This window comes from Octopus bimaculoides, chromosome 4, assembly GCF_046866305.1.
Source record: "Octopus bimaculoides isolate indiv1 chromosome 4, ASM4686630v1, whole genome shotgun sequence".
In the NCBI taxonomy this organism is placed as follows: Eukaryota; Metazoa; Mollusca; class Cephalopoda; order Octopoda; family Octopodidae; genus Octopus; species Octopus bimaculoides.
In genome coordinates, this window is record NC_142931.1 from 122,089,526 (window position 1) to 122,105,621 (window position 16,096).

A 16,096-nucleotide genomic window follows, 5' to 3' on the forward strand; every position below is an offset into this window, starting at 1 on the left:
TTGCAATTGCATTCTCCACTTCAGTGAAGTAGCTTGGTGTCAATATCTCGATAGCCTTTTCTAATCTAGCGGGTAAAAAATTAACTTACACCGGTATTCAAGCGCTGACACTGAAACGATGGTATACACACGTATACACCCGTGCACACACACGCATATATATATATGCGGAAGTCTGTTATATATATATAACAGTTTCTGACTATCGACTATATTGAGAAGTTATTGGTTGGCTTGGGGCTATATCAGGAGACAATTGCCGCTACAGCGCACGAAGTAAACATTTAAACCACCCAATAATATACATAAAATGCATATATATATATATATATATGTGTGTGCATGTGTATATGTGTATATATATGCGTATATATGTATATATATATATATATATATATATATATATATATATATATATATATATATATATATATATATATATATATATATATATATATATATATATATAACATCTTTGCTGAACGTTCAGCCATTTACACGCTAATTTGATAGGTTGGCAGTTCAGATGATTGACCAAATGAGCACATATATACGAAAAGGACGCATTGAGTGTGTGTGTGTGTGTGTGTGTGTGTGTGTGTGTGTGTGTGTGTGAGTGAGTCCATCCATCCATCAATCAATCAATCAATCGCTATATTTACACCTATTTGTCTACAGGGAGAAATTTTCTCCATGACAAAATACAGTGAATAGCTTTCTTACGGGTTTGAATATGCCTCAAGTATACTTGAACTACTAACAGCAATGCTAAACGCTGTCACTCCCGTGTATGTATATATATATATATATATATATATATATATATATATATATATATATATATATATATATATATATATATACAGAGAGAGAGAGAGAGAGAGAGAGAGAGAAAGAGAGAGAGAGATAGAGATAGAGAGACAGACAGACAGACAGACAGACAGACAGACAGACAGACAGACAGACAGATAGATAGATAGATAGATAGATAGATAGATATGACTGGTTTATGGAGTTGCCCGGGGTTTCACGTTTATAAACCCGTTGCCCTATGGTCTCGAGAGGCCAAAGGCCAACGGGTTTAGGTTCTGAAGAAACGCTGTAAAGCTAAGCGTCTTATGGACGTGAAACCCTTGGTAACCCCATAAAGCGGCCATATTTCTCTTTATACATACATACATATATATATATATATATATATATATATATATATATATATATATATATATATATATATGGGTACATATATATTGCGTTATTCGACTTGAGAAAGCATCTCTATACATGTATAGTGTTAAAAAGGACAGAAGTACCAGCAGCAGACAAAAGGTATCATGTTAAGTAAGATATGCAGAAAGAGCTCTCTCTCTCTTTCTCTCTGTCTGTCTGTTTCTCTCTATTTCTCTCTATATAATCTATATGTGTGTGTGATTGTGTGTGCGCGCGCGTGTATGAACGCGAACAAATTTAGGCAAATGCAACTAATACTTTATCACATTTAATTATCTTGATATAATTTCTCATTAAAACAAATATTCGTTGTTTCTTTGTCGTCATAGCATGTAATTTATTTTTCTGATTATTCATGTTTCACTCATATATACACTCATATACATGTCTGTCTAATAAGCTTGCTACATATCATTTTCATATATGAAGATCAAATACATTCATTTAATAATCTTCACTGTTTATATAATTGTTATATTTATATGCCAAAATCCGAATATAGTTTTCATTGTATCGATGCATGTTAATAAAAATGTGAATCGTATAAGGCCATGCTGATATATAAATTGACTGAAGTGTGCATACGAAGGTTGTGTTAGAATACTGAATATTTATAACACGTATATTCGGGAAAATGTGGACAGGCATACCTCAACTTAGGTCGGTAATTAGTTCCAAGACATACAACTCAACTCGAAAAACGACGTAATCTAAAGATTTATTTTTTAAAATTACTTATTTGTTTATATCTCTTTTAATAAATGGTTTGTACATATTTTTACATATATTTTATTTGATTTTCCCTCTTCAGTATTGGTTTGTAGGTGCTTTTTTTTATTTAAATATATGCGTTTGAATACGTTTGTGCAGACAGATGTAAAGTCGGATAATCGACTGATGTTGAGGTTTATTCCTATAAAGAAAAAAAAAAACATGATGTAATGTAGAAAAAGATGTAACTCAAAACGACACAAGTTGAAGTATACCTGCATTTGACTTCTGATACTTGTCTTTTTTATAATTAGTGTCACTGATGAAGAAAACTCTCAGGTAAAGTACATAATGAACTTATATTTTTGAAGATGTTTCTTAACGTAGGTATATTGAAATATCAGAGAGTTATTAGATAAACCGATATTCAAAAGGTTAAACATTATTTTGAGTGTAATACGTGTTGTATCTTTCATTGTTCTTTATTTCTTTAACGGTTTCAATAGTTTAAACCAGGGGTCACCAAACTTTTTCGACCATCGACTCCCTTTAACCACTTCTCCTTCCACATCGACCCCCTTTAGCCACTTCTTCCGCTCCTTCTGCATCGACCACTCTCCTAATTTAAAATATCTTAATAGCTAACCCTACTGTACCATATCTTAAATGCGTACCATGTACTAATGCTGGCAATTAAAATGTTAGCTAAAATATACATGTACGACAAAATTAAGAAATTCTATTGAAGATGACTCACTTTTTATATTTAAAATTACGTGTACGAGTATACAGTATTAAACTTCCAATTTTTATGAAATTGTTTTCACGGTTATAAAATGTGAAAAACGCATCGTATTGCTAGAATATCTTTTATTGAAATTGACGACAATGTGAAGTATGAACATGGTGATCCTGAATCAAGGCATCGATATCAGGCTAAATGTTTGTCAGTTTCAGTCTCAAATCACCTCGTTCCTCCAGGTTCAAGCAATTTCTATAAGTAAACACTTAACAGTCCGCATCCCCTCAATCACACTTCTTAATCTTCGATTACGATACGGATTATGACATCAGGCCTCGAACGTTAGCAACAGCAGACTTCTCACTGCAGTGAAAATTTATCATGCTTTCCCACGTTTCATGGCGCTGACTAAGTATTTCAAGCATTTCATCTGGGTGAGCTGGTCTTTCGCACACCGACCCTCATTCGACCCCTTGTCTATCATCGACCCCCTTGTAATTGCTCACCGACCCCTAGGGGGTTCTTAGATGCCCCTTTAGCGACCCCTGGTTTAAACCATCACGATCAAAGTCATGTTTGAGCGATGTCTTTAATTATTATGGAGTTATCTCCTTGCTATTAAAGTTTGCTTTTATTTCACTAGACTTATGATGCGTATTTGCTTGTATGTAGAACCCTGTGAGCATGTTACAACTGTCCGTATGTATTTATGCGTGTGTGCGTACACTTGTCTATGTGTGTTGCTATCCGTCGAGTTCTTTAATCTATAAATCTATGCATCTGTAAAATATCATAGCCTAGTTTTGAGTGTTGTACTTACGAAGGTAAGAACTTGGGTTGGATTACCGGACCGGGCGGTACGTTGAGAGCTTGGACAAGGGACTTCATTTCACTTTGACACTTTGACTCTGGCCTCAGCTGAAAGGAGTTGCGTCTGCTCCAGAGTCGCTTTGCAGACTTATCTGAAAACCTTGCAAATGAAAAATGTTCAAACGTCATTAAAAGCTACATTGAATGTCTCTGTATCGGTTTATTTTTTGCCTGTCTTTCTTGTGAGTATCTATTTTCATTTCCTCATACATTCATGAATACGCAGCACACACTTAATCAAAAAGATTAACTGTATGATAGATTGAAGGTAAAATAAAATGGCAGCGAACGCATTTATTTCAATGTATTTACTGCAGATATTTGTAGAAACGCGATAAAAAAGAAACAAACGAAATCATTTAACTGCAGAAACCTTCTTTATCATATTTTATGTATTTATTTGTAGACTTTGTTTTACAGGGCAGAAGTCTTTTTATATATATATAAATACATCATTTAAAATGCTTACCTGTAGCAATTAAGAAAAATCTGGCATATCTAGATGAATTTTGACCGATATATCTTCGATATAAGGCGAAATTTATATTCACTATCTTGTTTGCAGAATCTTTAATGAAAGCTACAAAATATATTGTGATTCTTCTTTCTACAAATTCCGACATGATATTGTTTTTAATCAATAATTCTCGAATCACAATATTGTATTTTCTATTATTTAACTATACAAAGGCGGCGAGCTGGGAGAATCGTTAACACGCCGGACAAAATGCTTAGCGGTATTTCGTCCGTCTTCGTGTGCTGAGCTCAAATTCCGCCGTGGCCGACTTTGCCTTTCATCCTTTCGAGGTCGATAAAATAAGTACCATTTGAGCTCTGGGGTCGATAAAATCGACTTACCCCCTCTCCTGAAATTGCTGGCCTTGTGCCGAAATTTAAAACCAATATTTAATTAACTATACATTATTTTTTGTGTTCTTTTTCTTTTTCTGGAACAATAGCTAAGTGGGGCCCACCACCATCAACAGTTTATGGAATGGTCATCGAGGGTAACTTGTTTCAAAGCAATGCTTCTAAAATAACAATTCCTTACAGAAGAAATAATATTACTTACGTTTCTCAATTCTAAATATATAAATTCCATTAAAAAATTTAGTCAATTCTAACATTATATTTTATTTAAAAGCAAACGTAATTACTCACTGAAAGTAAACTAAAATGGGTAATGGATGCTGGTAAATTAACCATATTCGAAAAGATATAAACTGTAATTCTATTAAACTTCAATTAACAGAGTAACATTTAAATACTATTAACAATTCTATACATACATACATATATACATACATAAATACATATGTCAGTGTATTTTTGTGTCGGACGCAACTCCACCAATCAAACAAAACGGGCGTTATATCAGAATGGTAGTTTATGCAATCGATAATTTGAGACGGGTAAAATAACTACCATTTTGATTAAGATCAAGTGTACTATGTTAGACTTAGAGCTGTGTGGGCAGTGTCCCTGAAAAATTGCTGTGAAACAACTGAAATCAATAAAGCAAGAGAAATTCTTTAAAATTAATGTATAATGAATTCTAATGAAATAAGAAGTTGCTAGGATAGCTTTTGAAATTGTTTTGAGAGCTTATCAAGAGATATAAAATGATGAAAATAAGAGATGAACTAAGACCATAAGCCAGTTTCGTTCCATACCTGATCGTCTTTCAATCTTATTTTTCCTTTCAATATTTGACATATGTCAGAACCATTAAGTCATTGGAGGAAGTATCGTGCGGCCATTCCTTTGGTTTGTTACATCTGAGTTCGTATTCCACCGCGGTCAAATTTGCCATACATACTTTCGCGAATTGATGAAATGAAGTAGCAGTGACGTTTTGGGATCGATGAAATCGTCTATCCCACTCCTATTAAAACTGCTAGTTTTACCTAAATTAGAAACAACAGTTAAGAAAACAATCGATTAGTTGTTAAGTGTCTTTGATCGGATTGTGAAGATTGTAGGTGGCAGGTTTGACTTGATAAACTGTCCACCGAATAGTTAACAGCTCGAATCCTTTCACTATTGTACATTATATCTATGGCTAAAACATATATTTTTGAAATGTTCTAGTCCTCTTAGCATAAAATATTTACCGCGACTGCGGTAGCGCATTAATCTTAGCACTGGAAATATTACAACATTAGCCATTGTTTTTTATTCTTTCAGAGCTAAGATCAAATCGTGCTTAGACGGGAATCGGATGTATCTAGCTAACACACTTATACATACATAACATAAAATAAATCTCCTTGTCCGGCATCATTACTATTTAATGAAAAGTAGGATTCATTTCCAGTTAAATTAAGTTTGGAAATAGTGTAAATTATTGAAGTAAACTAAAATGATAGATAAAATAAATGTAGTTCAGTAATGAAATTAACAATATATTTTCGTTTAAAGCTTTAAGGGATATTCCACAAGTAAAGAATTTTAGTGAGAATTTTATCAAGCTTAAAATAGCATATGTCGCAATTGGGGAATATTAGACGAATTTAATAAACTATAATTTATATGAGAGTGAAATATGAAGTAGCGTTAAGGAACGTAAACTAAAATATAGATAAGGAAGGAAGAAACTAAAAATAGCAGTCATTCTGACGTATTGAATATGTCAGTCTTACGCAAGACACTATTTTACAGTAAATTGATGTTATCTGAAATATGGTAGTTGACTTTTCTTTTAACACTTCATTTCTGCCACTTAGAAAGTGAAAGTAAAGCGACCGACTGTCATTATTTCTCTGTTTTATGTGTTAACCTTAATTAGCTTCAAGTCTTCCTTTCACACATCAAAGAAGGACAGTACCAAATAGTTTATGCCTCAGTATCCACTAGCCAATTCTCCCTGTAGAAAATTGTTTGCAGTGGATTTTTTTAGGCAATAATAACACATCACAAGGTGTTGAATCATTACCGTGTCAGTATTTCGCCTGTCTTTACGTTCTGAGTAAAAATTCTGTCGAGAATTGCTTTACATTTCAACCATCAGTGGGAGGATGGGTCAATAAAATAATAACCAGTTGAGTAGTGGTGCCGATATAGTTGACATAATCGCTCCTCCGATATTTCTGGCCTTGTGCCAAAATTTGAAACTAATATTAACACATCAGAATGTGAATGGCTAAAAAAAACAGCATGCTCAACTACCATGTCGTTGCTGAATCTATCTTATGCTAGGTATTCAAATATACCGTCAATACTCTATGTATTGGAATCCACCGTAGAGAAAGGAGCTTACATCTTTAAACGCATGTATATATACATGCATAAATATGCATACTCGCACACACAAACACACTCACACACACACACAAACACACACACAAACACACACACATATAAATACATATACATTGCACATACATACATGTATCCGTGAATGTGTGTGTGTAAATAAGAGTATGAACCTGCATTGTATTAAATAGAACAAAGTTATTTTATTTCAAGAAACTTTTTAATGAGTTTATATAAATCTTGGTTAGTTGTAAAATACATTAAGGAGATATGCGTGCAAATGTTTATCAAACACAGAAAAAAGTATTAGGAACATAATTATAATTAAGTTAGTATAGTTAAGACCAATTCTTTAATCAGTGTTAAAATTAGTGTTTTTAACCTCTTTACTCTTGGGGAGACCTTAAGATACTCTCTGTATTTCAGGAACACTCTCATAAAAAGTGTTATATATCTTTACTAATTTCTTCTTTGTCTTTAATTAAGTTAACGCTCATAAGAAAAGGAGCAAATTATAAAACTATCTTTGAAAGATTTGGCAGTGATAAATCCGTCAGATGCTATTAAAATGGTTTGAAATATTTCGTCTTAATTAAGAACACGTTGAAAACCAAATGCCGCTGCAGTGTTAGGGGTATTCGATCTAAATAAATGTAGCAGCATTATATTCGATCTTGAATTTAGCAGCGTTTCCCAACCACGGTTGGGAAACATTGCTATAAATACGTCAATGTCATATAAATATACTTTCTTTTCATTAAAAAAATTATTATGACATCAATAAATCTTACTAATATTCAATTAAGAAGTTTAGATATGAAACGTCTATCATAAAGAAACGTACAAATATACGTATACACACACACACACACACACACACACACACACACACACACACACACACACACACACACGCACACACACACATATATATTTTAATAGATACTCATACCGAAGTTGAAAACATGAAAGTTCTCCGTCTACAAGAATGGCTTGATATTTTCAGGAAATAATCTTAAAGATTTCAGTATATGTTTTGAGACAGTTAATAATGTGGTAAAACAAAATTGAGTTTAAAGATATGGTAAAGATCCAGACTTATTGCATAGCTATTATTTAGTTTTGTCTCTGTATTGTCTGATCATGTGATCTACCAAGATTCATTTTATCTGTCATTTCTTGATAAAACAAGCAGTACTAATACACTGATTTTAATGAAATTGATTATAGTTTCTTTCTTGATAGAGAAAAATCCTTGATTAATTTTTAAAAATGAAATCGAAGTAATCAGCATTAACTATTTATCAGTATTAATATGTGAAATGTAAGGCTGATATTTTTTAACTATACTGCATCTGCAATATATATCTACAACATTCTTTGTTTTGCTCAATACTTTATTTCAGAATAATTTTTTTAAATTAAGTTAAAAAAAAAGAAACCTCACTAATATTCTAATAATATACTTTTGCTCGGAATTAATTCTACACCTACTTAAATCTAAAGATGGAACTTAAAAAGTCAGATACAAGGTGCATTCTAGAAGGTTTTAGACATTTTCAAATGAGACATTTACTAATTTCAAAGAATTATAAAACTCGAAAATTTTCCAAAGTAGAGTTTTCCAGCCATTTCATGAAGGCCCCATAGAGGTTATCAAAATGAAAGTGTCCAGGACCCTGTCACAAACTCCTTCGTCTTCAGCTTGGGGAGCAACCAAAAGTCACAGGGAGAAAGGTGTGAATTATGGGAAGGGTGAGAGACGGTTTTGATACCCATCTCTGTCAAGTAGTTGGCTACCAGGTTGGAATTGTGGACCAGTGTATTGTCCTGGTGCAGGTGCTTTCGCCTTTTGCAACGAAATCTCTGTCTGAATTCCCTCAAAACCATCACGAAGCATGCTTTGTTGACTGTCCGGCCAGAGAGAACCCAGTGAATATAGATGATGAACTTGCTGTCGAAGAAAGGGATCATCATGAGCTTCCTGGTAGAATTATTTTGCTTGGCCTCATCTGCCAGCGGAAAACAAAAGTGTTTGTTTCATAAAAGTTAATCTATAAACAGTCTGGAGCATGTCATAAGTTTCTGTAGCATTTTTGCCAAGCTCAGCACAAAACGTAATTGCACAGTGAGCTTCGAAATTATCTCCCCCTAACTGCGTTCTGAAAATTAGCCAGCTGTAACAAGTAGTGTTTGATAGGGTGTGCTCAAAGGGTTGTTGCAGTCATCTCTTTCAATCTGGAATAAAAAAAAAAAGATGCATAGTAATGATATACTACAATTACAATAATCTAGGACAGTTATAACAGCCTTTTCTAAAAAGTCTGGAAAGTTCTGGAATGCATCTTGTATCTAAGCGACTTATTCCATGGAACGATTTACTAAAATTGAAGTAAATCACGAAACGAATTATTTTTAACATGTATAAGACAACTGATATTCTTTACTTATTAAAACTAACCTTCCTGGCAAGTTTCAGTATATACATAGATACATACATAGATACATACATATATACATATATACATACATACATACATACATATATATATATATATATATATATTTATATATATATATATATATATATATATATATATATATATATATATATATATATATATATATATATATATATATATATATACTGGCTTCAATCCGCTCCGTATAATTTCTGCTCGACAAAGTGTTGATCTTGTGGATAGAGAAGAGAAATCTATATTGGATATTTACTGCTTTTCCCTGATCAAAAATTCTACCTCCCACAGCGATAGAAGTATTGCTTTCATACTTTCTTATATGTATTTTCTGTTAGAAACACGGTATTTCCCAACTCTAACCTAATGTATATCTTATCATATAATGTGAATTTTATGAGTCTAAATGTTTCCATGGACGCTTTTCTTATATGTCCTTTCTTCAAACTCATATATGAATACATATTACTTCTTGCGTGAAATAAATAGACAATTTATAATCCACCCCCTCCCTTCTTTTAGCTACCGGTGGTTTTCATAGCTTTGTTTTAGACGAATAATAATTTGGATAGATAACAGATTAGATATAAACCATATGATAAACAGTGTATTTTTAAGGGCACATATTATGTGTTATTCTTAAGCAACGGGAACAACAGAATATTAACTGATAGGAATTAATACCTTTGTCTTACATTCCACATTGACAAATGTAATTATATATATATATATATATATATATATATATATATATATATATATATATATATTCTTCTTCTTCTTCTCTGCCAAGGATTCACAACGACCTCGAACCCACAAGAGTAAACAAGAGAGACAGAGACAGGCAGAAACAAGGAAAATGCCCCTTGTATTTGAATACTATGCAAATATTCTTTTAAAAAACTTTTCATTTAATTTTTCCAAAATTTAATTGTTTTTCATGCTTACAGTTTAAGAAGTCTCAATGACTGAAACCAGTAATGAAATGTTCTTTATAAAACTATTTTATCATTTTCTACCTTGACTTTTTTCCACATATATTCATATATATATATATATATAAATATACCGGAGTAAGCACATGAAATGTGCAACAAGGTGGAAAAAAAAGTACTCAAATACCAGAGGTAGAGTAATATGCTTTATTTAAAAGCAGCAGAAATATAACGAAAAAACCCGTTACTCTAACGGTTTTTTTCGTTATATTTCTGCTGCTTTTAAATAAAGTATATATATATATATATATATATATACACACTAATATAAGTGTGTGTGTATATTGTTGCTGCTACGGATTTTATCATTCTTTGATTGTCCAATCAAGTAAACGGAGCAGTATCACAGAGCAACGTTTACATGTCAAACGTTATGGATAAATTATTCGACATGGTGCGTATGATAGAATATTAGTAGGTAGTTTTTATAAAAAAACAAACGATCAAAAAATTAATATCAATTTCAAAACATATACGCAGTTGTTTGTATGTACGTAGGTGTACAATGTGTATGTTTGACAAATGTTTGCCGTATCATTTCTTTATTTCATTTCATATATTATAATATTTCATTTCTTCACATTTATAAATACTACCCACTTTGTTCTGACATAGGCAACGCCTGTATCCAGAATATTTACTCTTCACACTGTGCTCTGTTATACAGCCTTATTTAGGTAATTATGCATGCATACATACATACATACATACATACATACATACATACATACATACATAGGCTCAATGGTCTCTTCTGAATATGTCTCCATCAGTTTAGTAATTTTCTTCACCTATTGAAACATCTCAAGTCTTAAGTTATTGAAAATGTTGAATATTAGGAAATATTGGCTTATTTATAAGAAGAATCCTTCTTCTGTATTGTCCTGCTGCTATGTCTTCTAATAGAAACATATTTGATTTTATTGAATTTTTTCTTAGAATTGATTTATTAAAAAATATTTAAAAAAGACATCAATTCACAACCCACTAGATTTTAGAAGAAAAAATACGTTCTTTTTAATCTTAGCCACAGTGTTTTACTGTTCTGATTATCTATTGCAAACATTTTTCCATATTCTTGGGTTCCTACGCACACATTCTCATTAATTCCTTTGCTGTTGAGCGCATTGATGATGAATAGACAAAGTAAACATTGTAAAAAGTGAAAAAAACTTGTACGTAGATATATGCTAGCTTACTGTATGTTAACTAGACACAGTGATGAGGCTAAGTCACAGCGGGAAAGATGTTTAGAATTAAAGTGGTTGAAATAGAGAAGCGGGAGGCGAAACGCGGCGAATAAAAAGAAAAGAAAGAAGTTGAAGAAATTAAGTGAAACTGGCAAGAGAACGAGATGAGATGAAACGGAAACCGAATTCTACTGAAAACCCCAAAATACAACCACGGTGAAAGATTTTTTGATTGAAATTTGTCATTTTTATTATTTGATACGTGATCCCTACCCTTAAACCGGAAAATAAAGCATCTCGGTGAGATTAATACAATTAATATTTAGTTTGAAAATGCGAACGTATATAGTTGAGAAGAAATATCAGCTGATAGACTTTCAAGAGCGACGGTTTTAGGAAGAAATGTTTCGTCAAAGTTGTTAGTTCAGCGTACATGGCTTATAAAAGAGATTCAGAACCAAAATCGAGTTTGGAGTAATTTGGAATTATTTTTCTTCGTTTGTGTTTCCTTTATTAGAGATCTTTGCCTAAATTTGACGAACACAGATACCCTACGCTCGCGCACGCACACACACACACACACACGCATACACGCACATATACACACATATGCACATGTATGCCTGCATGTGTATAGATATACATGTGCCTATACACACACATATACATATGTGTGTGTATGTATATATATATATATATATATATATATATATATATATATATATAGAGAGAGAGAGAGAGAGAGAGAGAGAGAGAGAGAGAGAGAGAGAATATGAGTGATTTAGTTCACGTGTGATCTAAATTAATAGGTACGCTGAGTAAGTGCTATAGTTGGTCGTCTTTTAGGTTCCAAGTTCCCACCTGAGGCCAGATCTAGTGATCCGTATTAGGGCTCCGTTATAGCAGGTATATATTATATTAGAGGAAAAAGCAAAACTAAGGCAGAACGAGTATCTCAAGTCATTTAGAATAATTCAATTAGGGTATGGTGAATTTGAAGTCTTTCAGCCGTTTCTGGGATAACCCAAGTGGTTGGTTCGCATGTCCGTGCACTGGGTATTCTGTCATCAGAGACGTGGTATGAATATTTTAGACACGGAAAATTTAAAGTTTACAGGAGTAGAAAAGATTCACATTTTATAAGGAATGGAATAGAAGAATGAAGGAATAAACAGAATATAGGGTAAAGGTAGAACACGGGTGAGGGGGGAGAATAAGCAAAATGTAAGTTAGTACTAGAGCGCAGAATGTTCCTGAAGGTCGGCAATGGTCTTCCTCGGTCACGAGTGGACGGCCACCATGTATGTATGTATGTGTGTATGTAAAGTGATCAAATATCACTCCGGTGACCAATGTGGAGCAGCTCATCCATAAAAAAAATAATAAATAAAATAAAATAATATATATAAAAAGATAAAAAATAATATAAAAAATAATATATATATATATAAAATTAAAATTGGCTGGCCTCAAATCTCACCTGCAAACCCATGGAAAACAAATTTCAACCAGTTATTCTGGTTATATGTCTGTGCACACATTTGAATGTGGTGTGTGCCAGAGGGTTTGCAAATCCAATGGAGGTCTTAAAAGACATGTTAGGATCCACAATGATGTGGTTTAAAAAGCCACATCAGACGCCATGAAAGGGCTAAAGTGTAGGTGCAGGAGGTGGTCAAACTCTGTGTAAGGAGTAGACAACCACCACCATGTATGTATACATGTATGTATGTACGTATGTGCAGAAAATAAGGACTCTTTGAGAAAGGAAAGGAAGGCTAAGGAAAATATATCCAAGTCTCTGAAAACTGCGAGGAATAAAACTACATTGTCTATGGTTTTTCATTTTATTATTGCTGTCATCTGCACGTTTCATTATTATCTTGCTTGCAACTGTATGCTATTAATTACCTTAAAACTATGAGAATCTGGAAAATGTCAAAATTTTCTTGGATTAGATAAGATATACTACACCCACTTATAGATTACCACAATTTATATTCTGATAAAATACTAAACCCACTAATTTGAGAGTACACTGCTCGTAAATTTTCATTCTTATTATTTTTAAAATGGTCTTTCTCGTATCTTAAAAACATCAAAATTTTCTCGTATTTTTATTGATGTACTTTTTTTTTAATTTCATGTTACATTTTATGTACTTTTTTGCACTTCTTTAATCAGAAAGGGAACTGTCAATTTGAAACTTTTCTATAAGATAAATTCAATGAGTGAATAGAATACAGGTTCCATAAAACTATTCTTAGTTAGCCTCACAAGTATTATCGTCTGACAAAAGTACTTGCTTTTATTGTTTATGATACCTAATCTAAAGAATAATAGTTTTTCCTTCACTACATATTCAGAATTCAAATTGACAAAGAGATCTCCTGAAAACGAACAAAGTTGAATATTTCTCAGATAACTGAAGCATAGATAGATGTTCTCATGTTACTCTGCTTTGATATTAATCTCATTCAAGGCGGAAATCTGGCGGAATCATTAGCACGCCGGGCGAAATGCTTAGCGGCATTTCGTCCATCCTTATGTTCTGATTTCAAATACCGCCAGGGTTAACTTTGCTTTTCATCCCTTTAGGGAGGTCGACAACAGAAGTGCCAGTTGAGTGCTGGAGTCGATGTAATCGACTTAGCCCCTCCCCTCAAAAACTGCTGACCTTGTGCCAAAATTTGAAACTGATATTAATCACATTCTTTCTTACTCATGTATAAACAACAGTCACAACATTTGCTGGACCAGCCATGCATATTGAAGCAAAAGGTAAACATGCAATGCAGATGATTTTCTTAATAAGAAGTACTGTATCCAATCAGTGTTGAATGTTAAAAGGCATCTATTCAATAATGAAGCAATTATCAGTTGACTTCAAGTTAGTTTGTTAGTTTGACGTTATCCATAATCAATTTTTTTTTAATACATGTAAACCTACGTGAGCTTGTGTGTGCGAAAATATGTACATATAAAAGCAGCCTCGCTGTCATTACTTATTTTACAGGAATCTGCATTAAATCTGACATGTAGATATACATACGTACATACATACAGGCAAGGCACACATATGTACACTCACAAACACACACACATACACACGCGTGCACGCACACGCACAAATACATACATACACACACGCGCGCGCGTGCGCACACACACACTCATTATATGTTAGTAGTTGTAGGAATAATTGCAGGAAATTAATTATTACTCTCATCCACCTAAGTGACGCAAAAGAAATAATATTTAAAAAATATAGTAAAATTTATGCAGTTTAGAGTCACATTTCAAAAATCACTGTTTTGTTGAATTTTAATTTTATTGTATAACACAGATTTAAGACAAAATGTTTTAGAAAATCATTTTCTTAACATTTATGATTCGTATTGCCTCATTGAAAAGGAGAATGAAACAACGAATAAATAACATCGTTGCAAAATACGCTCAGCCAAATTTCTAAAGTACATTCTTTCCTATCATTTTTTTTTTTTCTGTTGACCAGTTTCCGGAAGTGGTAAAGGCCAACAAACTCGCACAGATACTCGTGGTAATTGATAATATTTTCGCATTTATTATTTCTGTCCATGCACAACTAAGAAAAAACATGGACATTGCACATAATATCACATTATTTCTTAACCACGAATTTAAATTTTATATTCTATTCTAAATATAACAGCACAGTACTAATTCTCGTATAAGCACTATTATCACGTATAATGAGTTACAAGCATTTGTGAAAACCATAAATCATATTTGTATGAGTATGTCTGCGTCTTTGAACATCAGATATTATACTGCACCAGCAGTAGCTATAGCTACAAATGCATGAAACAACAGACCTGCTTAATGCACCAAGTCAATAGATAAAATCATCAATCAAATTATTTTTCGCATTTAAAGTATTTCAACAATCATACAGTATTTACTTCAAGGCTACAATTTACGTCTACACTCGAGGAAAATGTTTTAAATATTTAAGGATATATGAGTAACATTAAAAGTAATTAAATTTTTGATCATTTAATCAGAAAAAGTCCCTACCGTTGACTGAACACTATTCAATTTTTTTTCTCCGTGTTTTTCTCCTTGTCTCCGTATTCTTTCTGTTGAAGAGCGTAGCTCGAAACGTCAAAGACTTTCCGTATTCCCGAGCGTCATACTAATATATACTTTTGTTATTTACACCACCTGTCCTCGTCTGTTGTTATTATTTGTATATTCTCCCATATATATATATATATATATATATATATATATATATATATATATATATATATATATATATCCGGAAATTTCCTAAAATGTTTACTCAATCTTGAATTATCTTCTATCCTACAGTTGGAGGACCAAGCAGATGGCATCAACGAAGTAGAGGTGAGTTAAATGGATTTTATTATTATTTACAACTGGAAGGCAGCGAGCTGAGAGAATCGTTAGCGCGCTAGACGAAATGCTTAGCGGTATTTCGCCCGTTGCTACGTTCTGAGTTCAAGTTCCGCCAAGGTCGACTTTACCTTTCATCCTTTCGAGGTCGATAAAATAAGTACCAGTTGAACACTGGGGTCGATATAATCGACTCATCCCTCCTCCAAAATTGCTGCCCCTGTGGCA

The 16,096-nt window shown here is 32.9% G+C and overlaps 1 protein-coding gene across 45 annotated transcripts in view; it reads left to right on the plus strand.

Moving 5' to 3' along the window:
- Positions 1–16,096, plus strand: part of LOC106868133 (matrilin-1) — a 146,723-nt gene that overhangs the window by 100,589 nt on the left and 30,038 nt on the right. For 15 of the 45 annotated variants that reach the window (XM_089351292.1, XM_089351304.1, XM_089351301.1 and 12 more), the window contains one exon: positions 15,824–15,859. In XM_089351292.1, coding sequence (XP_089207418.1) covers positions 15,824–15,859 — 36 coding nt within the window. Of the gene's footprint in view, positions 1–4,512; positions 4,561–14,209; positions 14,252–14,984; positions 15,030–15,823; positions 15,860–16,096 lie in introns of all 45 variants that reach the window. The other 30 variants (XM_089351285.1, XM_089351295.1, XM_089351293.1 and 27 more) reach the window with 3 other exon arrangements.